This window comes from Galdieria sulphuraria (genome assembly GCF_000341285.1).
Source record: "Galdieria sulphuraria unplaced genomic scaffold scaf_0, whole genome shotgun sequence".
NCBI classification, from domain to species: domain Eukaryota; phylum Rhodophyta; class Bangiophyceae; order Galdieriales; family Galdieriaceae; genus Galdieria; species Galdieria sulphuraria.
Genome location: NW_005178475.1, coordinates 273,985 through 298,948, shown reverse-complemented (window position 1 = coordinate 298,948; position 24,964 = coordinate 273,985). Strand labels below are relative to the sequence as shown.

General features: G+C 38.9%; 15 protein-coding genes across 16 annotated transcripts; 7 read left to right on the top strand and 8 right to left on the bottom strand.

Moving 5' to 3' along the window:
- Gasu_01620 (uncharacterized protein) lies at positions 1–2,311 on the bottom strand. Its single transcript, XM_005709266.1, has 8 exons — positions 2,137–2,311; positions 1,987–2,085; positions 1,806–1,936; positions 1,683–1,753; positions 1,570–1,633; positions 1,471–1,518; positions 1,364–1,420; positions 1–1,300 (listed from the first exon to the last, which is right to left on the bottom strand). Exons 1-8 carry the CDS (start codon positions 2,282–2,284, stop codon positions 26–28), a joined length of 1,893 nt encoding a protein of 630 aa, XP_005709323.1. The 5' UTR covers positions 2,285–2,311; the 3' UTR covers positions 1–25.
- A 29-nt stretch (positions 2,312–2,340) lies between these two features.
- Gasu_01610 (fructokinase) lies at positions 2,341–3,451 on the bottom strand. Its single transcript, XM_005709265.1, has 3 exons — positions 3,216–3,451; positions 3,023–3,166; positions 2,341–2,973 (listed from the first exon to the last, which is right to left on the bottom strand). Exons 1-3 carry the CDS (start codon positions 3,428–3,430, stop codon positions 2,433–2,435), a joined length of 900 nt encoding a protein of 299 aa, XP_005709322.1. The 5' UTR covers positions 3,431–3,451; the 3' UTR covers positions 2,341–2,432.
- A 3-nt stretch (positions 3,452–3,454) lies between these two features.
- Gasu_01600 (ubiquitin-specific protease) lies at positions 3,455–4,801 on the bottom strand. Its single transcript, XM_005709264.1, has 3 exons — positions 4,628–4,801; positions 4,447–4,578; positions 3,455–4,397 (listed from the first exon to the last, which is right to left on the bottom strand). The coding sequence occupies exons 1-3, from the start codon at positions 4,784–4,786 to the stop codon at positions 3,519–3,521; spliced, it is 1,170 nt and encodes a 389-aa protein (XP_005709321.1). The 5' UTR covers positions 4,787–4,801; the 3' UTR covers positions 3,455–3,518.
- Positions 4,802–5,441: 640 nt separating this feature from the next.
- On the top strand, positions 5,442–6,055 carry Gasu_01590 (hypothetical protein). Of its 2 annotated transcripts, none has more exons than XM_005709263.1 (3): positions 5,442–5,730; positions 5,794–5,862; positions 5,910–6,055. In XM_005709263.1, exons 1-3 carry the CDS (start codon positions 5,597–5,599, stop codon positions 6,013–6,015), a joined length of 309 nt encoding a protein of 102 aa, XP_005709320.1. In that variant the 5' UTR covers positions 5,442–5,596; the 3' UTR covers positions 6,016–6,055. The 2 variants fall into 2 exon arrangements, with proteins under 2 accessions (XP_005709320.1, XP_005709319.1); XM_005709262.1 differs by having other exon boundaries at positions 5,780–5,862.
- A 35-nt stretch (positions 6,056–6,090) lies between these two features.
- Gasu_01580 (heat shock protein binding protein) lies at positions 6,091–6,991 on the bottom strand. Its single transcript, XM_005709261.1, has one exon. It carries the CDS (start codon positions 6,971–6,973, stop codon positions 6,281–6,283), a length of 693 nt encoding a protein of 230 aa, XP_005709318.1. The 5' UTR covers positions 6,974–6,991; the 3' UTR covers positions 6,091–6,280.
- A 10-nt stretch (positions 6,992–7,001) lies between these two features.
- On the top strand, positions 7,002–7,566 carry Gasu_01570 (uncharacterized protein). The gene has a single exon (XM_005709260.1). The coding sequence runs from the start codon at positions 7,009–7,011 to the stop codon at positions 7,537–7,539; it is 531 nt and encodes a 176-aa protein (XP_005709317.1). The 5' UTR covers positions 7,002–7,008; the 3' UTR covers positions 7,540–7,566.
- A 15-nt stretch (positions 7,567–7,581) lies between these two features.
- On the top strand, positions 7,582–9,066 carry Gasu_01560 (peptidyl-prolyl cis-trans isomerase B (cyclophilin B)). The gene is made up of 4 exons (XM_005709259.1): positions 7,582–7,773; positions 7,820–8,067; positions 8,113–8,218; positions 8,269–9,066. Exons 1-4 carry the CDS (start codon positions 7,705–7,707, stop codon positions 8,413–8,415), a joined length of 570 nt encoding a protein of 189 aa, XP_005709316.1. The 5' UTR covers positions 7,582–7,704; the 3' UTR covers positions 8,416–9,066.
- Positions 8,512–9,066, top strand: Gasu_01550 (mitochondrial protein translocase, MPT family). Its single transcript, XM_005709258.1, has 3 exons — positions 8,512–8,689; positions 8,740–8,807; positions 8,873–9,066. The coding sequence occupies exons 1-3, from the start codon at positions 8,570–8,572 to the stop codon at positions 8,937–8,939; spliced, it is 255 nt and encodes an 84-aa protein (XP_005709315.1). The 5' UTR covers positions 8,512–8,569; the 3' UTR covers positions 8,940–9,066.
- A 5-nt stretch (positions 9,067–9,071) lies between these two features.
- On the top strand, positions 9,072–10,030 carry Gasu_01540 (uncharacterized protein). Its single transcript, XM_005709257.1, has 3 exons — positions 9,072–9,272; positions 9,322–9,661; positions 9,711–10,030. The coding sequence occupies exons 1-3, from the start codon at positions 9,194–9,196 to the stop codon at positions 9,961–9,963; spliced, it is 672 nt and encodes a 223-aa protein (XP_005709314.1). The 5' UTR covers positions 9,072–9,193; the 3' UTR covers positions 9,964–10,030.
- Positions 10,031–10,051: 21 nt separating this feature from the next.
- Gasu_01530 (UDP-glucose:glycoprotein glucosyltransferase) lies at positions 10,052–15,276 on the top strand. The gene is made up of 9 exons (XM_005709256.1): positions 10,052–10,211; positions 10,258–10,346; positions 10,400–10,442; positions 10,489–10,757; positions 10,813–11,239; positions 11,287–11,614; positions 11,670–13,228; positions 13,308–15,156; positions 15,200–15,276. Exons 1-9 carry the CDS (start codon positions 10,074–10,076, stop codon positions 15,247–15,249), a joined length of 4,752 nt encoding a protein of 1,583 aa, XP_005709313.1. The 5' UTR covers positions 10,052–10,073; the 3' UTR covers positions 15,250–15,276.
- Positions 15,277–15,300: 24 nt separating this feature from the next.
- On the bottom strand, positions 15,301–16,451 carry Gasu_01520 (glycerate kinase). Its single transcript, XM_005709255.1, has 3 exons — positions 15,815–16,451; positions 15,604–15,744; positions 15,301–15,545 (listed from the first exon to the last, which is right to left on the bottom strand). Exons 1-3 carry the CDS (start codon positions 16,444–16,446, stop codon positions 15,326–15,328), a joined length of 993 nt encoding a protein of 330 aa, XP_005709312.1. The 5' UTR covers positions 16,447–16,451; the 3' UTR covers positions 15,301–15,325.
- A 9-nt stretch (positions 16,452–16,460) lies between these two features.
- Positions 16,461–18,461, bottom strand: Gasu_01510 (bifunctional 3-hydroquinate dehydratase/shikimate 5-dehydrogenase). The gene is made up of 4 exons (XM_005709254.1): positions 18,372–18,461; positions 18,046–18,312; positions 17,463–17,996; positions 16,461–17,403 (listed from the first exon to the last, which is right to left on the bottom strand). The coding sequence occupies exons 1-4, from the start codon at positions 18,432–18,434 to the stop codon at positions 16,702–16,704; spliced, it is 1,566 nt and encodes a 521-aa protein (XP_005709311.1). The 5' UTR covers positions 18,435–18,461; the 3' UTR covers positions 16,461–16,701.
- A 20-nt stretch (positions 18,462–18,481) lies between these two features.
- Positions 18,482–19,736, top strand: Gasu_01500 (ESCRT-II complex subunit VPS36). The gene is made up of 2 exons (XM_005709253.1): positions 18,482–19,510; positions 19,563–19,736. The coding sequence occupies exons 1-2, from the start codon at positions 18,570–18,572 to the stop codon at positions 19,711–19,713; spliced, it is 1,092 nt and encodes a 363-aa protein (XP_005709310.1). The 5' UTR covers positions 18,482–18,569; the 3' UTR covers positions 19,714–19,736.
- A 4-nt stretch (positions 19,737–19,740) lies between these two features.
- Positions 19,741–20,611, bottom strand: Gasu_01490 (CpcT/CpeT protein family member). Its single transcript, XM_005709252.1, has 2 exons — positions 20,132–20,611; positions 19,741–20,078 (listed from the first exon to the last, which is right to left on the bottom strand). The coding sequence occupies exons 1-2, from the start codon at positions 20,568–20,570 to the stop codon at positions 19,762–19,764; spliced, it is 756 nt and encodes a 251-aa protein (XP_005709309.1). The 5' UTR covers positions 20,571–20,611; the 3' UTR covers positions 19,741–19,761.
- A 469-nt stretch (positions 20,612–21,080) lies between these two features.
- Positions 21,081–23,891, bottom strand: Gasu_01480 (mitochondrial protein translocase, MPT family). The gene is made up of 4 exons (XM_005709251.1): positions 23,171–23,891; positions 22,318–23,121; positions 21,719–22,270; positions 21,081–21,662 (listed from the first exon to the last, which is right to left on the bottom strand). Exons 1-4 carry the CDS (start codon positions 23,868–23,870, stop codon positions 21,253–21,255), a joined length of 2,466 nt encoding a protein of 821 aa, XP_005709308.1. The 5' UTR covers positions 23,871–23,891; the 3' UTR covers positions 21,081–21,252.
- Positions 23,892–24,964: the final 1,073 nt, after the last annotated feature.

Sequence of the window (24,964 nt, the reverse complement as noted above, 5' to 3'; positions counted from 1 at the left end):
AAGTCTTGTCATCATGGAATGGTCTCTAAATTTGTAAGCTTTGAAAGAACGAAAGAGGCAGCTTTTGAGAACAAGTTTCTGCTGTAAGTTCATATTCATCAATGATAGAACTTTTTCTTTTCTTTCCAAAGCATTTTGAACTGCGAGCGATTCGATGGTTGCTATGAGCTTCTTGTTTGAGAGCAGTTTCCTCATCAACTATCTTCGAAACTTGTTGTGCATCTGTTGAACTACTCAGAATATTGGTGAACATACAGTTCTTTCTTTGTTCAGCCGCTTCTAACTTTTGTTGCGCAGTGCCCTTTGTTTTGACTTGTTTCTTTTGTCTGGTTTCTTGTTCTTTACTATCGTTCTTCTGCAAAGTTCGATACACTTCTTCGCCTTGTCGTGATGAACTTGTTACCGTTTCGATTTGATTGCAAGTTTGCAAATCTTGTTCTTTCGCCAGATTATCACAGTTTCCTTGTTTTGTTGTAACAACTGCAGCTTCGATTTTGTCTTTGGTAGCTATTCTGAGGAGTTCATTTGCACTGGATTCACCTTTAGAAGCTTGTTTCTTGGAACCTTTCGTAGTTTTGCTCCGGTTGGGAGCTTTTTTGCGATTATGCGAGCTTTTAGGATACGGGACTTTATTCACCTCCGTGGGAAACCCACTGCTGGTATCATTGTGAGACGTACGAATACTGTTGTCTTGGTCGACCTGAAATCTTGTATGTATTGCTCCAACTCGACGATTACTTTGAATTTTGAAGACTTTCCAAGCTGAAGAATTGTTGATTTTCTGCGGTTCTTTTGCATCCGGTTCAACAGAGAATTTATTTGCGTCCATGTGAGGTGGTATAGAGACTATTGTAGTCTCTGATAGTTTGTCGACACTAAAAGGGCAATAATTCGGTTGAAGGGATTCTATGTTGCTCCATTTGATGAGTTTGAAGTTACGGCTGTTTGAATTTGTTTTTACTTCAGCCAATCGTTTTCCATTTCCTTTCTCAATCTCCATTTTGTTGCCAATATTTTGCAGTTGAAGTCCGATGTCTTTCAAATCCTCAAGTAGTTTCAAACTTTCCTGATTGGTGCCAGTTCCCTTGTCCATCTCTGCTATTCCTTTCAGTTGATCTCGAATCTCCTGTTTCACTCCTTGGAGCCATTGTTTCAATTCTTCATTTCTCTGTTCACTGGGATTGACAAGTGCCTTGGTCATCCATTGGATTTCATTTCGTACTGCGTCCAATTTTTCGCTCAATTGGTTGTTGCTATCTTGTAGACTTCTCTGCAGTCTTTCATTCTGACGTTGTGTTTGCTGTATAGTTGAAATCAAATAGTGTTCATTGACCAGTATATATGTACAAAGAGATTCTTATACCTCATTATTTCTCTCATAGAGAACTTTCAGTTTGATTTGAATACGATCAGTTGTAGCCTAGTTTTCGTTGAATGCCCTTTTCGGGTTATTTCTGGAATGGGACTCACATTGAAATTTTTCAAATGGTTAGAAGCTTGTACCATTGTGTTCATTTTCTACGAGACGTATTTTAGCTACTTTAACATTCATTTCCGCTGACTACCTACCTCTGCTGTTTCACTGACTGCCCATATGCACCATTTTGTTGTCGATAATAGAGTTTGTTTATACCTTTGACGAAGATGACGTTTTCTATAACATAGGTTGTTATTCATAATACCTTGTTGCTTGTTCTTTGTAATATTCCAGTACTTCAGAGGTCCTGACTGAAGACGCATCCATTCCGGCAGCCTAGATAAAACAGTTGTGAGAAAAATTGAAAACTCAATGACGCAACTCTTACCAAGTTTTTATACTCTAACAATTCATTTTGACAACAATGACGCAACTGCATTTCTTGCATCCAATATGCTCGCAGCTTATTCATCTCTCCAAGCAATTTTGAAACAACTTCCTTTGCATACTCTGCATCCACTATGCATTTCGAAGGAAAGCTCACATGTTTTCATCACATAATGAAATACCTTGCCCACCTGAATTCTCCTTTCCTCTTGTCGGATATGAACCTTGCCATTTCTTTTTAGACAAACAATTCTGTCTAGTATTTTCAGCTTCGTTTGCAACTAAATATCACCTTTCAAAGCTCACTTTGTAAGTGAAGACATATCTTTCACCTTTTTGTAGTCTGTTTCTAAGCTGTTCCTCTGACTGAAAAAGAGAGTTGATTCTTTTATTCAGTTCTTTCATTTGCTCCTTGAAACATTCCATTTCTGTTGGTATTGGACAACTTTCTTGAGGAGAAGACTCGCTATCACGTTCCATGTCTATTTCGTTAAGACTCAAATGAATTTTCAAGTCATCATGTGTCGAATAATACTATTCAAAGTGGATATGGCGCCAAAAAGATTTTCGCAGAAAAATGCTATCACTTATGGAAGTAGAAAGTCTCTATTGAGTTATGCAAGTGATTTTATTGTCTAGTTGCCGTATCAAGAGCACGTTTTCCGAGTTCACAGGCGCCAATCATTCCAATGCGATCACCAAACGCTGAACTAACGATGTATTCATCTATGTGATATTTTATCTTGTCCACATCCAAGTAACCGTTGACAATCTCTTGAAACTTTTGTCTTACAAGTGGTAGTAAACACTTTCGTTTGGGAACTCCCCCTCCGATGATGATCAACTCTGGAGAAAGCAAATAAGTAATATTCGCACAAAGTTGCGCAATATAATTAGCAGCGATGCTCCAAATGCCATCTTCATCGGATAACTTTGCCAAATCCGCTGGAGCCAATTGTTTTCTTGCAGCGAGTGCCTGTGCATTAACCAGTCCCTCTACACAAGCTCCATGGAATTCACAAGAGCCTTGATAGTCATCATTTGCAAGCTTCGCTACCATCACATGGCCTCCTTCTGTATGCATCAGTCCGTGAATGGGTTCTCTATTGGCAACCACTCCCACACCCACTCCCGTACCGATAGTGATGTAACTACTTGAAGTAGCATAACTGGAACGAAATTCAGAAAACTCGGTGTCATATCGTTACATCTACCAACCTGTGAGGACCATAAGTAATTTCTGCCAGAGCTGGTGCGTTGACGTCGGTATCAAATCCGATGGGTATGGACAGGTCAACAAAAGCTCCAACCACATCGACATAACGCCATTGCGTCTTTGGTGTTGAAGTGATGTATCCATATCTATACCCAAATTAGTTTAAACCCTTGAAACATATTTCAACCATCCCACGTTTTACTGTTTCGATTCAGATCCACCGGACCGAAACAGGCTATTCCTAAAGCGTCAAAGGGTCCTTGTTCGACGAGCCAAGACTTTAGTTTTCCAATAGTTTCTGCTGGTATTGTTGTAGGAACACGAAAATCCTTGACGATATGAGTAGGGGAACCTTCACAAAAGGAAGCTACGCAAGAAGTTCCTCCCAGTTCCAATCCAGCTATTCGCATATGGATTCCTCAAAAGTTGAAAAGAATATTTAAATTCGGTTTATGTCATTTGCATTCATCAATAATGTAGAGTTAAGATCCAACAGTTTTACAAAGTTTCCTTTTCATATATACACATATAAATATTTCCACTCAATAAAATCTGCAGTTCATCTATCCACTCCACTCGGGTATCATTTACAAGGTACCAATGTTTCGAAGAAAGAGGATATTTGTCGACAATACTATACAAACCATCAAGTTTCCAATCGGAAACACACACAGCTGAAGTGTAATGACCATAAATGCTCGTTCCATGATGTCTCACAACCGCCTTTAGCTCATAAATACTCGATTTGTTCTTTTCGTATTGAGTTTGTCTATTCAACAACGAAAGAGGATTCCAATGATTGTTATAAAAGATATCCTCATAAAACTCCTTTGGAAGTAGCAAAGGTTGATCTGTTTTCATCACTCTTTTTCGTTTTTGGCTCCAATAATTTCTTTCCACATGAATACATAATACATTGGGTAACCTTACAACTTGATGATATCGATATAGGAACGGACACTTGCATCGATGACAAGGCATTTCCAGTTTTTCAGGTTGCTTCAAAGACGATTCGAGACATTCGAACAACGTTGCAAAGCTGTTTTCTTTTTGATTCATATTCAACTCTGTCAAGGACACCCGAATGGTACGAATAGGTTCAAGTCTTATGGACTGGTAATATCCACAATGAAGACAGGTTGTTTTCTGTTGTTCCAGACCAAACAATGGAGAGTCCCAACAAGTATCGAAAAGGCTACCTTTTATAACATTCTCGTTGGATAACCAACCATACAACTTGGAAGGACGTAAGCAGTTTTCAATAAACTGACATAGCTTACTCCAAGTTTCTTCTGCATCTTGAGGAAGCAACACATTATATCCTTGTTGTAACAACACATTGGCTACACTGGTTGGACGAAATACTTTAAACTTAACCTAACAGAAATAAGATCAGATGGACAAACAATAAAGATATTCTTCGCACCATATGTCCGTCCATCCAACGTTGCCCACTCACAAGTCGCAAAGTGTTGATCAAATCTTCAAGACGACTATCCAAACTTTGAAAACGATGACGCAATAAATACTTCTTGAGAACATTCGATGACGACATTGCCTGAGTTCAAGTTGGAATATGAACAGCATAAAATGGGAAAATAACATACTACCAAAACGGCCGAGAGGTGACAAGAGTTTCCAAAGTTTTCTATTCCTATTGGAATGGAAGAAATCACAGGAACTATCTTTCGACTAGGAATGGAACCATAAGCCTTGTTACTGGATGTTGAGTTACCAACCAGTACAAAGGTTTGACCTGCTGACATAAGAACTAAGAGTATGCAATAGATGAAAAAGGGGGATTGGAATATCAACTCCACATGAAGATTTTCTTTACTTTTGGACAATCACATACTAAATGTTCCCTTTTGGATAATCCTCAAGTAACTGGAAGCCTGTATCTTCCAAAAGCTGTTCAAAATGGAGTGCTACTGGATAGAAATATTCTTCAAGATAAGTCATCAAGGTACCATATCTAAGAGTGTTGACTTGATCATTTATTCCATTCCTACCGGCATTTGACGTAGTCTCCTATTTCCTTCCCAACCATCTCTCAACAAATATGGCAAGATATCCATTCTTCTTGAGAATACGAAATGCTTCCCGAAAGACATCTTTGGTTGCTTCATAAGGAAGTTCATGAATAATGAGACAACTAGATGATTGAACCAAGTCGCTACTCTATTCTTGATTCCATACGTCACTTGCCAAAACCAAATCGAAGCTTTGTTCCTTCATTTGAGTAGATTCTGCTCAAGAAATCGATACTACATGATGAAAATCGCTGTTTTGCAATAGCTATCTATAATTTTTGCAATGTTATTCCAATCTATCTCAACCTTTTTGATCTTATCCAATCATAAAAGGTGAAAAGGTCAATTCCCGTTATCTTTGAAATAGCCTTTGTAAATCCATACTACACGTTCCTATTCCACAACCGACATCCAACATGTCAAACAATCGCGTTTGTTTATTGTACAAATGTTGCCAAAGAAAACTTGAATATTTGCCTCGAAATACTTGTTCCCCCAGAATACACCAGCTTCTTCAAAATTGCTAGCTCCGACTGAAGCCAAATGTTGTTTCTACACAACTTTCATTACTTGACAACCAAGATACAATATCATCTTACAGAGGTTACCTGCAGGATAATATCCGTGAAAACTGACACTATCTTTGCAAAAACTTCCTCGGACACTATAATAGCGNGGTAAATATATATTTTCGTTGCTCGTTGTGCCACTGTGGTATGGCGCAAGAAGGCTGATGATAGATACCGCAGAGAATTGGGTGTCAGGTGGAGAGAAGAAGTTAGAAAACTTGTTGGATCACGAAAGGATTGGTAGGTGGGTTTGAATGAATCGAATGCCTCGATAACCTTCAAGTCAGGGAGGAAATTTTGAAACAAGAATGTCTCAACGATGGTTCTCTCATTTACTACAGTAACCACGTTATCGTTTCTGATATGCTGACAACGCAAACAGTTCTTGTTTGAAACCTGTTTGGATCTCTAACATAAAGTCGTGAACGACTAAAGTGCCTTGTTGTCTGAAAAAGAAAGCCATCCGAAGAAGCAAATACAAATCTCAAAAAGTCTTTACAACTCAGTTTCTATGAGAATCATCATTCTTTTTTATATAAAATTTCATATTCCGAAATAAAAGCCATTCAAAACTGCTTTCAATCACATCCAAGTTCCATTATCATCTCAGTAGCCAATATATATTCAATATATATATATATATATATATATTGAATGATCAAAACATGACTAGTTTGTCAGACATAGGTAAACCTCGTTCTTCTTCCTCACTTCTACTAGTATCTTGATAACTTTCCAAGTTTCTATCATATTCTGCACGAGTTGTAGGATCACGCAAAACATGATAGGCAGTAAGCAAGTCATACACATACTCCTTGATATGGTTATTCCATCGATACAAACTGTTGACGTCAGGATGTATTCGAATGATTTTCCTTCTAAAAGCCTTTTTGATGTGTTCCAAACTTGCATTTCTAGGCACATTCAATAAAGCATACCACTCCTTACTCTTTGTTTCTTTATTTCTCTTTTGGCTATTTTTTCTTGTCCAACTATAAGGTCCTCCAGGGCCTATCCAATCATATACTGAACCATGATGTATCCAAGCTTCTGCATCTTTCCACCTATTTCCAGCAAAAAAAGGTGAACCCCAAATACCACTTGCACCAAAATATCTTTGACACGCAAGGTGAACGGAATACATATTTCCTTCACTCGTGCTCTTTACATAGTTGGTGTGTTTTTCATTCACTGGAGGAAGTGGTTGTTGGCGGTTACTTGTTGAAGGGTTCAATCTTCTAGCTGCACGAATAAGTTTCTTTCTATAACTACAACTTATTCTTTTCCTATTTTTTATTTTACTCAATAGGTTTGGAATGAACAACAACATTCCACACTCAGCATCAATCATTCATCCGGTGGTGTTGTGTGTGTTGTGTAACAGCGATGATCAAACGCTTGTGTTGGAATGTCGTAGATACAAACCAAACAACCCAAGATGATGTTTCAGATAGTGAAGATGATGAACAAGTTATAAGGAAACTGAGTGAACAATACAAGGAAGAGGCCTTGTCTTTTAACAGTCCCAGTGAAGACCACTCCATTGCCTCAAGTGACAGCCCAATACAACAACCCTATGAGAAAAAGCCATTATCTTTGGAGACCAAACACGGAACTTGTCCCAGTGTGAATTCAAGAAAAGGAAAGAAGCGGAAGTTTTCCAAAGAAGAATATCCAACGTCACAAGTGAGCAGTACTATTGATTCTCCATCATCCAATCACACTATAATGGGTTCCTATAAAGACCAAGGAATTGTATTGAAAGAAAAGAAAAGAAAACCTTTCTCTATTAGTGAAGATTACGAAATAGACTATCATCCTTCCAAAGTTCTAACTTGTCGTTTCTGTGACCACAAACTTTTGTTAAACGAGAAAGATGTACAAAGCCATATCAAGTCCAAGGTAAGTATTCCATAAATAATCCCAACCTAATGGATAATCCATATGTACCATATAGAAACATAAGAAAGCACTTGCTAGATACAATGCTATGGATGTCAATCTTATTGCCTAAATAGACGCAAGTAAATTGGAGGAGGAATATTGGGAGTGACTATCTATCGGTGGTGGGGAGAAGGTCTTATGAGCAATCAACCAGACAAGCCAATAGGAACGATTAGTGCTTTACAACATACTTCACCAGATAACCCTGTAAGCTTGATAGTACTATGGAAAGAAACTTCTAACTTGTTGAAAGGTTGTTTTCTTCGATGTCAGTATAGCGGACCATCCTGTCGGAAGAATAAAGATGGAACTTTTTGCTGATATTGTCCCCAAAACAGCGGAGAACTTTAGACAGTTTTGTACCGGTGAATATAGAAAGGATGGTATTCCAGTCGGTTATAAGGGTTGTAGTTTTCATCGAGTGATAAAGGACTATATCATTCAAGGAGGTGACTTTGTGAATGGTGACGGAACAGGTTCCCTTAGTATATATGGACTATAGTAAGAGGTTGAAAATCTGGTAATATCGTCCTAAAAATAGTTTAGTTTTCTCGACGAGAACTTTATTTTAAGTCATTCTGGTCCAGGAGTCTTGTCTATGGCAAATACGGGTCCAAATACGAATGGCAACCAATTCTTTATTACTTGTACGGTATGAATATTCCTCTGTGAGAAAAGGTTTTCTAGAATAACGCAATCTAGTCGTGTGAATGGTTGGATGGTACTCACGTAGTGTTTGGCAAAGTAGTGGACGGTTTACTCACTGTGCGAAAGATAGAAAATGTCTCCACGGGAGCCAATAACAAACCACTTTTACCTGTAGTTATAACTCAATGTGGAGAGTTGTAACGACTGTTTTTATTGAAAACAGATTATTCATTTTTGATAAAACATATAAGCTCTATCGAGAGTGTCCTTTAAAGTATCCCACGATTCCCCCATCATGAATAAGTCTCTCACTTGGCATTAGAGAAGGAAGTGTTGTGATTTCTTCTTCTTATACATGTCTACTACCAACAATTATAGCTCCAGTTCCTTATCTAATGAAGAACTTATGGAACGATTTCAACGCCAGATGCAGTTACAGTATTCTCAGAATGTATTGGAAACAGTTACTGATAAAGTAAGGTATTTCTTCTAGTAACGTTATGGATACTTTACTTGGATACTTAGTGCTTTCATAAATGTATTGCCAGTCCGTCTTCCACGTTAAGTACAAACGAAAAAGAGTGTTTACAAAGGTAGTTCTCTTCATATGGCTTCTTATCTAAAAATGGAATAATCTCACTATGGATGGTGGAGTTAGGTGTATGGATCGCTTTGTAGAAGCTATGAATCTTGTGGGGAAAACGTTGGCAGAAAAGAGTAGTTAGTAACATAGGTAATAAAGTATCTCCACTTGTGTCATAAGATGGTTTCACCAAAAACCGATAATCACTTTCAGAAGAGGTAAACGCACCTTCTCAAATTCATTTTCTGGAATCCTTTCGCCGTTTCCTTACGAGGGGTGGATTTTCCGTTTTCGGTGGAGGAACGAGTCTTTTGTTCTTGGAAGATTTGTGTTGGGTTCCCCAACTTTTGGAGTACGGTTCCGACGAAGACAGTAATACACTAGTTGTTTTGGAAAATGGTCAACTTGTTATACACTGACGAGGGAAGAAACTTGTTGAAAGGATATCAGCTCATCCTATATGTGGCTATGTTGGGTAAGAAGGCATTGGTTCAGTTTCCCTCCTTACTGAATAATACACTTAGCATTTTCGGCCACTATTTTGGGTTTAATGGGTAATCCTATGTTCAACTTGTTTCTAATTGCAAACACATATAAACATCCTGATCCTGACCAGCCCTTTGTACCCATCGATAAAGTGACGAATGTCACTTTCTATGAATCACTCTCCTTCTGTGCTTGGGGAGTTACAGGAGACAGAACTCGTGGCATGCATTCCACTTGTAGATGGGTCATTGCTTTGGCTTCCGTTGGTCTATTCTTTCAGTTCATTACTCTCATCTTCCATCTTATCTCACAGTTGGCAAGGATACCCTTTGACTGGGCAGTTGAAGGAATTGTCAACTTTTTCATGATGTGGTGGTGGTAGGTAGAGATATTTGTCTTGTTCTCTATATAAACTCAACGGTATTAGGTTTGCTGGAGCTCTTAGTGTGATGATATCCAAACCCACTGCCTACTTTCAAAGACGTTATGATTTTGGTTGGGAAGTGAGTACCATTGCTGCATTTACTTGGAGGAACTTGGGCTTTCATTTTATTGAAATTTACTTGTCGATTCTAACGAAATACGTTGGAAAGCGCAAGTTGATTCAGACAGAAGATGAAGAAGAAGCAGATTACGAAGGCTCCGATGCGCATTCTGCCAAGTCTCCCAAGAGTGTGTAAGACTTTAAGTTTGCTTTCTTACTGTGGTTATATTTGCTTGTTGGATAATAAATGAGCTGATTTTGTGAATTTCTTATTATCCATAGACGTCTCACCCCATTTTGGGAAACATGTCAAAGTCGTTGTTTGTTTTATATTTCTTTTCTTATTGTATACTTTATAGTTTGGCACGTTCTACTTTGACGACTAGCTTAAATAGTGGATGGTCCATCACCCCTATCGAGTTGCAGTTTTCGGAATGGATCGCCGTAAGTCCTTGGTGATAGTTTGACTACTCAACTGAATATGGAGTAGCAACGAGGATCATCTTGTTTTTGGCAATGGGTTCAGGATCTCTTTCAACGAGAACAACACTTGGATTCGGATCGAGAGAGTTTTGAATGGTATTCCTCAACTCACGTTGTATATCATGTTTTGTTGTTGAATATGTTTACAGGTGTGAAGAATGGATTGCGCGTCGTTGGGATATTGCGAGTGGGGTAAGATTGAAGAATGATGCCTTTCTCTCTTATTGACTATTATTAGCAAGTAGCTGTCTGGTCTGTGTTGGCAGTAGAACAATTAGGTAGTGTTGTATTACAAGATCAGTGGGCAAGTCACGTTTGGTATTATCGACAACCCAAAGCAACGACAACTTGGGTACAAGAGAAACCCAGTGTATTTGCTGAATGGAATGATCAGCTTTACATCGACTTGGATACTTTGATAGCCGATCTTCGGAGTGTGAATCACAGCACAAAGCTAAAGGCCGATGCCCAACCAGATATAGACATAGGACATTGCTATGGTTCATCGTAAGTAGTACAGTTCTCTCTCTTTAAATGGTGTTGAAATAAGAATGTGACCAAGTCGAAAGGATATTCCTTTGGTTATCTTATACGGTCATTTGGGTAAGATGGAAATGAAACCTTGGCATGATTTTCTCTTTTCCATGGCAAACAAAGGCAAAGTTTGCTACATGATTCGTCATTCTTACTTGTCGTCAAGTCATCGTTCCATGTATTTACAAGGATATGGTGTGGAGGTGTTTATGAAGAATACCGAATATTGGGTACAAGACCCATTGGCTTATCCTTGTGCCAAAGTCGAGCAAGCAAATCACACTTTTGATATTTCTACTATTTCTGATCAACGTTGTTTGCTTCAAAATGATGACTGTCAATTGGGTGGAATCGATTGGCCAGCTTTGGTGGATCACTATTCATTATCTCAAGAGGATAAATTGACTTTACAAAATGCGTTGGATAACTGGGAACAATCTCGTGCATCATTCAAGGTGAATGGCGATTGCCTATTGCATCTTTCAAGTAATAATCTGAATAGGAATGGAAACCTTGGCAAGTTGGAGATATTGGTTTATCAGCAACCCACCTCATTGTTCATTCCCAAGATCCTTTATCTACATTTGAAAGAATTGCAAACAATATTCCACTCTATGCACCTCTGTTAGCTGGACCTTGGCATCTTTCGGATAGTCAAGTTCTCTCGTATCGACAAATTTTACAATCTTTGGAAGATTGGGAAGAACAGGTCACGTTGAATGGTCGTTCGTTATCACTTCCTTGGGGATTGCTTCCTCCTACTCTTACCAATTGTATGGATGCCATTACACTCGCAAGACATGTTGCATTGAAAGAAAGCATCACCAACCGTAAGTATTGGAAACCTTATCTAGTAGACTGCAGTCATATTGTTGTTTTTGATAGAAAGCATTCTATCTCACAATATGATAGATAATCATTTATGGAGTGCCTCTTTATCTACACCATCCATCCGCTTATCGTTGGTGCATCCAAACACTCCAGTTGTTTTTATTCAAAATGAAAATGACATACTATCACTTTTAAAGGATACCAAAATGAGTGCGAGTTCTTCCTCCGTCGTATTTTATGAATATGCTGCCTATCTTCGCTCTTTGGATAAACTATCTTCTTCTCAACTTGTGGATGTCATCTTTTTGTGGGATCCTCTGGATGGCAATCAGTTGGTGGTTATAGAATGGATGAAACAAGTTTTGGAACAAGGATGGCCTATTCGTATGGGTATAGGGTTGATACCCAGTAGTGCAGCTGATGAAAGGGATGATGATGATGATGATGATCATAGATATCCAGGTTCAGTGGATTGGAAATCGTATATGGAGGAGGACTCTACAAGTGAGCAGCAACATATTTGGTATCATTTGGCATCCCATTATTTTCCTAGCAAAAGGAAAATGAGTTTACATGACGAAGAAACGATGACAGAGATTGTGCTGATTGCATTGGAATATCTCACCAATCAAGTACCTTGTCCTATAGCAGGTTATTATTTTCTAGCAAAATTGAAGCAGAAAATGACCGTGCCCATGGATATCTTCACTCTCTTGTCTGATGGAGGAAGGATGGCTTCCTATGAAAAGTTGCAATGGAGTCATCTACAGGAAGCTTTTCTATTTGCTTATCATCGAAGATTTTCATGTTCTTTGCACAACAAAGAACAACAAGAAGATGATACATCGACAGCAGAAGAGATATGGAAAGGCTGGATGAACAAAGCTATGCATTCTTCAATTGTGAAACGTCATCGCCAATGGGCAAATGCAATGGGTTTTCAACGTCTTCCGATGGTCATCATCAACGGCATTCCACTGGGAGACATCGCTTCGCAACTGATTGTCACTTTAGAACAAGAAATGAAAGAAATTCTCAAACAAGCATCGTCATCTCGTATTCAAAAATGGATTCCAAGACAAAATACAAGACTACAAGCTACAACACCTTACAACCCAAGTATACTCAAGGAAATTTTACAACATAATGAATACGCTCAATTCAAATATTTCAAAACCAATGCTGCTGTGCAAAACTCCGTTGGACTTGCGACGATATGGATAGCTGTCGACTTGGAATCCTTACAAGGTCTGAAACTCATGGCATTGGCTCTAGAATGGTTAACTTGTCCATTATCTATACCTGGAAGAATCGCATTTTTGTCGTCTACACATACTCATCATTCATCTCATATATCTTGTTCTGACCAACAAGACCAAATACAACAAATGAAGCAACTTGTCATCACGCGAATGAAAAAAAGTTTTCAAGGCCAACAAATGTTGACAACGGATGATTCATTGGAGTTTCTTTCTTATGTACCAGGCATATCCGACCAATGGATACAAAAAGATCAAGTATTTATCAACGGTTTTGGATATTCTTCTCACTTGTTCACTTTTCCAACCGATTTTGACTTGGCTTGTTCTATGATGGATATTGGGTTGTCCATGGTGAGTGAGTTTTTTTGGATATTGTTGGTTACCTGAGAAAAAACTAATTCATGATATATTATTTTTCCGATGCTTTTAGGAAGATGCAGATGCTCAGTTATTGTGGTCTTTTACTTCAAGATGGTTGGATGAATCTTGTTCGCTTTCCTTTTCCAGACCTGGTAGCTCGCTGTTTTCTTCTTCTTCTTCTACAGCTCTTAGAATGAATGAATGGAAACAACTTTTGGGACAATCCTATGATTTACTTTCGTTTCATTCCATTTCTTCAACGACGAATGAAACCCAAAAGTATACCAGCGTCTTTCATGTGGAAGCTATTCTTGATCCTCTTAGTCCAAATGCTGCTAAAGCTGCTACGATGCTTTCCATTTTGAGAACCTATTTTGATGTCTCCATATCTGTGCTGTTATTACCTTCCTCATATACTTCCATAGAAACGATACGAAAAGCTTCTTTCTATCGAACTGTTTTAATTCCTAGGCCTCGGTTTGAAAAGAATACAGGTGCCTTAATAAGCAAACCTAGTGGTGTTTTCACAACACTATTCAAAAACCGTACACTTACAGTATCGATGGACACTCCACCCAAATGGTTAATTGGAGCATCTCATGCTGAAGAAGATTTAGACAATTTAGTGCTTCAAAATGATACTCAGGTATATGCAGAGTACCAACTAGAAGCTATTCTTGTTGAAGGTACATGTATTGATGTATCCAATCTGTCATTTGTTCCACCACAAGGATTACCCTTAAGTCTTGTTCCTCGGACCAGCGATTGGATGCAGACACAAGATACATTGGTTATGGCAAACTTGGGATATTTCCAGTTTCAAACCCATTTTGGTGTATGGAATTTGCAAGTTGGCCAACGACAAGGAATATCTTATCAATTGAAAGTCGAAGAAAGTAAAATTGCAGACACAACCGCTTCCATTGCCTCTTCTCTTATCTTTGGTTCTTCTATACCGAATATCATTTCTCAACCAATGTCATCAAATGTGTTTCTTTTAGTGAAACAGCTTCAAGGAAAGACATTGACTTTGTATGTTCGCCCCAGTTCATTCTCTTCTCCGGATAAAGTTCGCATGCAATTACCAGCTATTATACCTCCTACTTGGCTTTCGAAACTATTGGATAAAATTCAGTTGTTTTCTTGGTGGAGCTCTGAACAACAACACATATCGAGCAATGACAGAATGGTTCACGTCTTCTCAGTGGCATCGGGTTATCTCTATGAAAGATTGATTCGAATCATGATATTGAGTGTAGTCAAGCATTCGTCTGTTCCAGTTAAGTTTTGGCTTCTGAAGAATTATCTTTCACCCAGTTTTAAAAAAATATTGCCCCATTTTGCAGCCAAGTGCGGTTTTGATTATCAACTGGTCACTTATCGATGGCCTGCATGGTTGACTGCACAAACTGAAAAACAGAGAATCATGTGGGCGTACAAAATTCTGTTTCTTGATGTCTTATTTCCCTTGAATTTAAGCAAAGTGATTTTTGTAGACTCTGATCAAGTTGTACGAGGAGACTTGTACGAATTGTTTCAACTAGACCTTCACGGTGCGCCTTATGGTTATGTTCCTTTTTGTGATTCGAGAAAGGAAGTAGAAGGATATCGTTTTTGGAAACAAGGATTTTGGGCATCTCTTTTGAAAGACCAAAGGTATCGCATCTCGGCTCTCTACGTGGTCGATTTAAAACAGTTTCGAAAAATGGCAGCTGGTGATAATCTGCGTGCCATTTATCAACGACTGGCACAAGATCCCGCTAGTCTCAGTAACCTGGATCAAGATTTACCCAACTTTGCCTCTGTTCCACAACCAGGTCTGCCTCATGTTCCTATACATGATCTGCCCCCGGAATGGTTATGGTGTGAAACATGGTGCGATGATGAAAGTAAAAAGAGAGCAAAGACTATCGATCTATGTAACAATCCGATGACCAAGGAGCATAAGCTGTCTTCTGCTAGACGAATCATACCTGAATGGAATGCGTTGGATAAAGAAGCAACAGAAATAGTGTCACAGGCATTATGTCCGTCCTCATCTGTTGAAGAATCAAATCGAAATATTCCAAATGCAGTCCACGAAGAACTTTAATATTTACTTGAAGATATCGGTTGTCTTTTCTTGTCGATACGAAACTGTAGTCTATTTTGTTCGCTGGTTAATAAAGGCGATCGATAGAAGCGAAACAAATATTGTTGATAGGCTGGCATGAAACGACTGACAAAGTCTCGTACTTGCTCTGGTGTCATTGCTCCTCTATTTTGCATTCGAAGCATATCTTCAGCTTGTGCTCGCCAATCATAAATCCTAGACATTGCAACATTGGTTCAAGAGGCAGTTAACTTTTCATCCATGATACTCCTACCAATTCAAGTCTTCTATTTCAATTACCAACCAACCGTCCAACATATCATACCATTTCTGATAAGCACCTAATCTGTTGTTGATGCTGCCCAATCGACTATCGATGAGTTCCTCTTCTCTAACCGGCTGGAAACCTAAGCACCTAAGTCATGTGGATAAATATGGTTATGATCCATAGAAACTTCATATGACGGTAGTATGTCAAAGCTTACCATCCTTCCAATAGAATGAGATCTACGGGACACTCAACTGCATACCATTCGTCAATAGGAAAGCGGTCTCCAAGACCATTCCAAGCGGCCTTATCATATCTTGGAATGGCCACTCTTTCATTAGCTTTACAAGATTTGAGTTGTGATAAAACTTGTACTCCCAACTCCACGTCATGAGTTCCAGGGTTGCCACGAAACTCTAGCAATGGGTTCCTCTCTCTCTCAAACAACATTTGCTGCTCCTTTCTAGTGATATAAAAGTCGTCTATAGAAGCAACTGCACATTTACGTTGTAGCTGCTGGAATAAAAACTGCACTGCAAAGGTCAAAGTGGTTTTTCCACCTCCTTGTGGACACGATATACCAACGATGGGTGCACCCGATTTCTGTTGGTCACATACCTTTTTCAACCAAAAAAATATAGGCAAATAAAGTTGATGGATTCTGACGTTGGTTTCTGGCAAGGTGGGATCCAACTTCAACTTTTGGATAAGAAGATTCGCCAATCTACCCCATTCTTTTTGTGGAATATCCTGCCACAATAATCCTGTAGCTTGAAATACAGGACTCGATAAGATGCAATCTTTGGGTATTTCTGCAGTTGTTTGCTGGCCACAATAGCTACCGTTCATTCTCAAGACATCCAAAAATTTAGAGTTTGTAGGGCAACGAAACAAGTTGGAGCAAATAAACTTATTAAAAGTCGTCTTTAGGTAACCTTTACTACAGTGCAAACTTTTGCGTCGTGGATGAACCCGACATATTCCAACCACAAAACATAACATTTCTTTTCTTTTCTCTTGAGACCCAAAAAAATGCACTTGAGCGCCAAATGAATGGATCGATCTGCGGGAGAGAAAATGCCACTCCATTTTGCATTTCTTTCTCTATTCCATAAAAGTCTTCAGTCTTTTTAAAACCACTTGCCTCATCTGTTCTACAGGTGCTTTACTTCCAGTCCATAACTCAAATTGATAGACTGCTTGTCGAACAAACATTTCTAGACCTGATACCACATAACAACCAACCTCACGAGCTTCACGAAGAAACCTCGTTTCTACAGGATTATATACCACATCGAATACGAGAGGTTTTTTTGAAAGGCTCTGCAAGTCATCGAAAGAAAGAGGTGTATCGTGTACGTTAGGGTGCATTCCTATGCTAGTCGACTGTATGATCACATCTATGCTATCTTTGTGTTCAAGAAGGAACCTTCTCAAACCTTCCCATGGTATAGCTTCGATACCCAATTCTGCGGCCAGTTTCTTACATCGATCGTAATTACGATTGACAACATAAATATTATATGAACGTTCTAATAGCCCAAACGCAATTGCACGAGCAGCTCCCCCAGCTCCTAAAATGAGTACTAAAGGTTTTGCTCCAGCTTGGGTTGAAAAGGAATTGGTTCGGTGAGATAGCTCTGAACTTGACCGTTGTGCAATGAGTCCATCTTCAATGGCACTAACTGCAGCAAGACAGTCGGTATTATATCCTTTCCAGCCTCTTTCCAATTTTACCATAGTATTTATAGCTCCTATTTTCAAAGCCAAACCATCCAACTCGTCCACATACCTTTTCGCGGTCTCCTGTACAGAACAGAAAGATATCCATCGATATCAATCATATTCATAAACTTAATACATACCTTGTGTGGAATGGTTACACTTAAACCCATAAAACCCATTTCGTTCAACATCTTCCAACAGGAACCAAAATCTTCTACTGCAAGTGGACAATAAACACAATCCAGTGATAATGACGCAAAAGCTAAGTTATGAATGGCTGGACTCATACTATGTGCCACTGGATTACCAACAACTCCATAGAGTTTGGTGGATGAGCTGAGTGACTTCAGACGATACATTTGGATACAGTCATTGAGTTCTATCTGGCCTGGTGCTGATTCTTTTCCTTTTGATAATGACGCAAATGTAAGAAAAGCTCCATAACGGCCTGCCAAAATTCTGGAGATTTGTCCTGCTTCTCCCATGCCTAATGCAATGCAAGGAACTTTGGAAGCTGCGATAAAATGGAACAATATTTCACACTGCTCAATATTATCTATTTTACAAGCAACTTTAATGACATCTGCTTGGTTAGAAAGCATAGAAGAATAGGTATTCGCCAGTTCCTGGTGAGAAAAAGGTCGGTTCCATAGATGCCGAGACAATATCAGCTTCTACATGACTGAGAATGAGTCACAAATGATATGAACCTATTCTACTTACGGTATGACAATTCGAAGGCTTTTCAAATCGTGTTATTGCCTCCAACTCTACATCTACATATTCACAACCCAACTTGCACGCTTCGCTTAAAATGGATAAACGACGAGACTCTGAACCATTGTAGTTTCCACCTTCCCAATGAGGTCTACAAGTAGCGATCTTTGGAACAAAGCAATGTTTCACCAAATCTTCCCATTCCTCAGTACTGTCCAAAAGATCCAACCGGAGTTCCACCAAGTCTGCTCCTAAACGTTGTGCTTCCTTTATCTATTGAAAGACAACTTGCTGAGAAAGAAGAGATATAGAAGTCACCAAGAGTAACCTACCTGTTCAAACGCTTCTTTGACATATTGAGCAGTTATGGGTACACAAAGTAAGCAGCCACTCATTCACACAAACACGGAGATGCAAACCAACACCTTAAGTCATAATCTCTCCCATTCATCCAAAGAGGGAAATCTCTAAAGTATTTAATAGTACGTTGCTAAAATCGAAGTGCCAATATTTCATGCAAGTAGTACGTCATGTTCAACAAATTGAAACTAAGAGACTCTTCTTTGGACGGAGTTCGGTTCAAACTATCAACTGTAATAACAAAGGAAACCCGTGAAAAGTTGGACAATCCGGAGTGCTTTCTGAGTACCGAGCAATTGAACCTTTTAGACCCTTCTCGTGGTTTGTATCTACGTTATTCGGTTTCCAATATTAGTCACGTTTGTTTGGATAAAAAAAGAGAGAAGAAATTCTTTTCTCGTCTCGTCTCGGTGGTAAGGATACAACTGACTAACGGAGAACACGTTCTTCTCGGTTTTCGACACGATAGTGACCAATCTGTATTTATACAAAAACTTGAGCAATACATTAGACAGCATAAGCAAAAAAAAACAAATGAAACTAGTCAAACTTCTCCTAAAGGTGTAGGAGTAGCAGGTATTATGCAAACTCGGAAAGAACAAGTGCAACAAAGAGAGGAGCAGCTTCAGAACGCATTTAAGGATCTTGAGTCACTAATGTCACAAGTGAAGGGTTTGGTTGAGTTGGCACAAAAATATCAAGGTTCATTGTTGGAGTCCAAGGTAGGTGAAGATATGAAAGAAGTAGTTGAATTTCGTAACATGGCTGCTTCTCTGGGAGTTGAGAATCCTGTAACTAGAGCGCAACTTGGAGGCCATGGAAACGAGTTTCATAGGCAGCTTGCAATGGAAGTATACCGTACCATTGAAAAGCCACTGAGAAAGAATGGAGGAATGATGAACTTGATAGATGTATACTGTTGGCTTATTCGTGCCAGAACGACTACTGAACTGGTCTCTCCTGATGATTTGTTAGCAGCCTGTGAAATGTTTGGTAAATTGCACATACCAATACATTTGAGTAGATTGGAAAGTGGAGTTATTATCTTGGAAGCAGGGTTTATGAATGATGATGAAATTGCTAAGAAAATACTTGAAATAGTTCAGTCAAAGTAAGTAGGATACAATTACTTTTGAAGTGCAGCAAGTGATGGATAATTATAGAGCCAGTCTTAATGCAGTGGAATATGCTTCCCTTGTAAATATCCCACTACTTCGAGCTGTATCTCGTCTAGAGTTTTGTGAACAAATGGGATTTCTGTGTCGAGATGAATTCGAAGAGAATATTCGGTTCTTTCCCAATTTATACTTTTGATGCAAACATCGAATGCAGTTTGTTAGGAATTCACAAACACAACGATTATTAACCACGTACTTCATGACTAAACCTCGCAACAGGATAGAATTCAAAAGGTCCGGCAATAGCTCCCCATAGAAGTTTATCCGTCTTTGGACATCGACCGGTATCCCAACTAGTCAACTTTTCCTTGGATACGGTAACTGAATTATGTAAATATGTTTCTTTGCCCTTTCGACTGACGATGCATTGTTTTCCTGGAACTGTCTCTCCTGAAAACATTTGTTTGCTTTCGTCCCAAGAAAGAATAGTGTTGCAACAGTTTGGTAACTTCACAAGTCTGTCTCTGGTCAATGAACGCAGCTTTTCGATATTTCTAGATCCTACAAAAATAGTATTCATTTCAAACATCACCTCTATTCAGGTATGTACTTACCTTGATAAAACTCTTCCTCTCCTTCGATTTTGTAAAGTTCGAGCTCCAACTTACCGTCATTTCTAGCTAATATTCGATACACACCTGTTCGATAAGGCTGTTTTAAGAACGCTTGATAGCAACTTTCCGAATACAGACTGAAGCCTTCCAAAAGTTCGAAAGGTAGAGGTCTATAGGACACTCTCATATGCGACCAAAAAGGAGGATTCTCAATAGCTTGATTTTCATTACTCCAGTCTGCTGCTAAGAACCGAGCTAATCGAGCTTCCTCTACACTCTTACTGACAACTTGCATACAGCAAGAAACAGGACAGTGATAGGAAACTCTCTTCCTACTCTTCACACTATATGTACAAGTCTTCAAACCCCTTTTGAAAAATATCGGAATAGAGAAGCATAGAAACCAAGATTGGTGGTGTCGTTTTCTTGCGAAGTCCATGTCACTCCAGTGCGCTCTGCTCAGGAGGATGATTTCAATCTGATCTGTTGTATAATCCATTGAAAGTGAATCAAGGATGATGGAACGACACTAATGATGGGCAAAAAAATGCTAGGCATCATGAAATGGCGCCATTTACGTATTTTTCCATAAAAAGTTGTTTCAACACTACATTTGTTATTTTAGGGTTGGCAAAAAAATGTTTGTGCTAGGCAATATAGAAGAAAGCTTGAAGTGAATGAAAGGTAAAAATGAATCGGCCGCTGTATGAAAAAAATCTTCGAGAGCTGAACCATTCGTTGCACTCAAACCTTATATGTTGGAAATAAGGCTGAAAAAGCAAACATAGGTAGTTGTGTTACTGCCTTTTGCTGTGCACTGGTGCAGCATATTGCTTTGACGGCAACATACCTCAAAATAGAATAAATAATAGTATGACTATCTATAGGGAAGGAAGGAGCAAAAGAGATTGCTGAATGACTGGGCCCTTTTCTAATTTGCTATGGCAACTTTCCAATGAGAATCTTTATGGGCTTGAACCAACTGTGCCAACAGCTGAAGACTGACTCTATTACGGTAGCGAAACAATCAGTATCTCACGGAATGACAATATTTATTTTTTGGAAGTTTCTCGCGTTGCTCTCTTTCTCTATCTAAATAGATATCAATATATACAATCTGTTTATTTTCTTCTACTCCTCGTAGTTTGACGATCATCCTCCAACGAAAAATGTCGCATCAGAAAGGGATAATCTTTGAGTATCAACTTGGCAACCTCTATTTCGTCCTTCCTTATGAGACTTTCTAAGAGATGCATGACTACATTAGAATTCAACTCTAGCTGCTGTCTCTTGCAATTATGATAAGCTATTACTGCTTTGTCCAACAAATGATGAGAAACATAATTTTCTATCAACAAGGAGAATGTAACACTATCTGGTTCCAAACGTTTCTCGTGAAACATGTGGAAACCTCGTTCCATCAAGTCTATTTTCCCTCGTCTACCACAACAACCAACGATGGTATTCAGTGTAACTTTTGAAGGAGAAATCCCGCGGCTCTCCATTTCACTCAAAAGTTCAAACATTTTCTCTGTCAAAAGGAAGAGTAAGAAGAAACAAAATGATATAAAAATCATCCACTCATACCTGAAGAATCCAACTTGCCGACAGCATCTATAAAAGTGTTGAAGGTGACATTATCTGGATGGACACCCAACTGCTTGAACTTTTCCAAAACCTCAAAGGCAGTACTTAAATCCTGTCTCCGGTTGCAAGCCGATATCAACGTATTCATCGTGTAGGCATCAGGGTTCAAACCTTCCTGGAGCATAAGGTCAACAATCTTGAATGAAGCAGCAAGATCATGACTGCGGCTCGCCCCATATATCAAGGCATTGAATGTCACCGTACACGGACGAATGCCCTTTGTACGCATTTCTTCAAAAACTTCATAAGCTTTGGTAAAATCTCCAGACTTTCCACAGGCATCGATAAGAGCATTATAGCTATGCCGGTCTGGTGTCAGTCCATAAATTTCAGTCATGTCACCCATGGCTTCAAGAGCTCTAATAGAGTTCTTGGCTTTACCAGAAGCTGAAATCAAAGCATTGAAAGTGATGCGATCTGGTTGAATTTGAAGCTTCCTCATACGATCATAAATTTCAAATGCTTTGTCCACTTGACGCAATTTACCAAAACCTATATAAAGTTAAGAACAACAACAGCAAACAATCAACGCGACAAACCATCTATAAGAGCATTAAATGCAAACACATCTGGAACAATGCGCTCGTGAGTCATCTCTTCAAAAATTGCGAGTGCGCGTTCTACATATCCAGCCCGACAAAATGCCGATATCAATGACGAATAACAGTAATTGTTAGGCTTCACGTTTGCCTCTTTCATCTCTTGAAACAACTTCAAAGCCCTTTCTGGTTCCATTCTTTTCGAAAACGCATCAATCAGAGTTGCATACGTAACTACATCAGGGATGCATCCTTTGGTTGCCATTTCTCGCAAAAGGCTCATTGCTCTAGTAATTCCTCCACAGTCGTTTCGTTTACAACGGCTTACAATTTTGATAACAGCATTGTAGGTAACAGTGTTGGGTGCGATGTTATCTATCCGACTCATTCGACGAAACTGACTAAGTGCTCTCACACACAAACCACCTTTTCCAAGTGTTTCAATCAATGCAGAATATGTATATATATTGGGTTGAATATGCTCCTCACGCATCCATATCAATGATCGTTCTGCCTCTGAATATCTTTCCAAACGACCAAGTGCGGTAATGTAAATAGACCACGACGCTACATCTCGTTTAACTTCATTACTAGGCATAGAAAGAAACATATCCAAACACTCTCTCGCCTTTCCACCCTTTAATAAAGCATCCATTGTGTAATTCCAATTTCGTGTTTGTCTATCGTCGTAAGAAACACAAGACAGGCCAGTGCGGTTTGTCAACTGCTGTGTAAGCTGTTGAGCATTCTTCTTTTCGGTTACCAGTGCTTTCGCAGATGTCAATGATGTACTAGAAATATCATCTTTTGCAGCTTTTCAAACTCTGGAAAGAATAAGAAAAGGTTTACATACCTATTGTTTCAGATAAATTCATCAAACGCTGGTTCACATTATCCAGTTTATTTTCAGGACCATTTCTATCATTCCACAGTTTGTCTTCCTTATCTTTCTCCAAATATCCGCTGGTCTCGTGGTCCACATCAAGAATAGCCAAGGTCATAGGTCTCTGTCTGAGAGACAACGAAACCGTGTTCTCTAAAGATGACTGATCAAAACAGACAGTGTTATTCCAAACGCCTTCTTCTTTCGGTAACCAACGAGGGAGAACCAAACCGTTTTCCTCCGCACGACTTCGAAGCAAGGTCTCCACACTGAGAGATGGATCGCCTGTCTCCAATAATTTCCCTTCAACATCCGCACATAAAAAGCCACCGAAACTCTTATTCACTGCAGAAAAAGGAAGCGTTCGAAACTTTAGTCCGCTGGAAGAACCAACAGCACTACTGTTTCTAGAGACGACACTTTGGTTCGCCACCGTTCGTGGAGGTTTTCTGTAAGAAGAACTCGGAAGCAGACAAGAAGTCGCTGGGCGAACCATCGGCTCTCTAAAGATACCGCCTATTGCAGAAAATGAACGAGAATTCACTTCGAGACCAAAGCCTTCGCCAACTTCTGACATCCCTTGTGAACCAGAGAAGTCTATACGCGGTGTGGAAAAACGAGTAGGGCCAGTTGTAGTGCTTCTTGGTGGAACTGTAGGTAAAAAGGCCATTGTTTACACTGAAAGTTCCAATAACATCAACTGTACAAAGGAATCTGCCAATGAATTGCGGCGGGGAGGCGCTCTTGGCTAAATATTCAATCACTGCCAATCACGAAGGATCTCCTGGTTGGTAAGAGCCAAGTCAGCCTCTTGATTGTCGGGGGATGGGAAGAATAGGATCGAATCAGCTCGTACTACTTCAATGAGAGATTGAAGCAAATAAGACACTATTTCACGTGGAAGATATTTTTGGGAAATGTGGAAAAAACCAAAGGGTTTCTTCATGAAACAAAATGAATAATCTTCTCAAAAAAACACTTGTGAAGAGGTAATCGTTGTTCAAAACTTCTTGTGTATTCTAATACTTCACTAATTCAATTAAAACGGATACAAGACTAAACTTATATTTCACATGTAAAGATTCTGAACCATTACACAAGGAAACCTTCACTGTTATAATTAACTAGAAAACTGCAAGAAAATCTCAAAAATGCATCTGTTTTCTTCTTGCCGTGATGACGCACTTGGTTTACTTTTTAGCTTTAAGGGCATGTTAGCTACACCAAAGAAAAAGCTTCTGAGATTAAATTGAAGGTATATGGTAGCCATCAAAGGTCTGAGAATAGGACTTGAAAAAATTCAACAAGCATATGGTCCTTTTCAATTTTTGGAAACTAGGATAGATACTAGGAATAAATTGTGTTTTGACGAAAATTTTTCATCTATCTGTTGTGTACAAAATTAAAAAGATTTAATTTAATTGTTCGATCGAAGAAAGTGTTTATTTTAATTCCATCAATTTTATTTTACATCGTCCATTTTTTAAGAAACCCAATCTTCGAAAAAACAGACAAATGAAAGGTATATTTAATTTATTTTTTTGGTCTTTTTCTGGTTTAATTTATAGAGCTTTAATGATGGCAACTATTTATCATCAACTTTTAGAAAAATTGTTAACACTGGCACCATTCTCGCATCTTGAGAGGATCTGATTAATATGTTTTAAAAAAGACAAAGGAATTAAATGAATTAATTTCTCTATCATTGAAAGTTACCCATCTTTCTAAAAATACTTCTTTCGAAGATCTGTGAAACGAAATGAA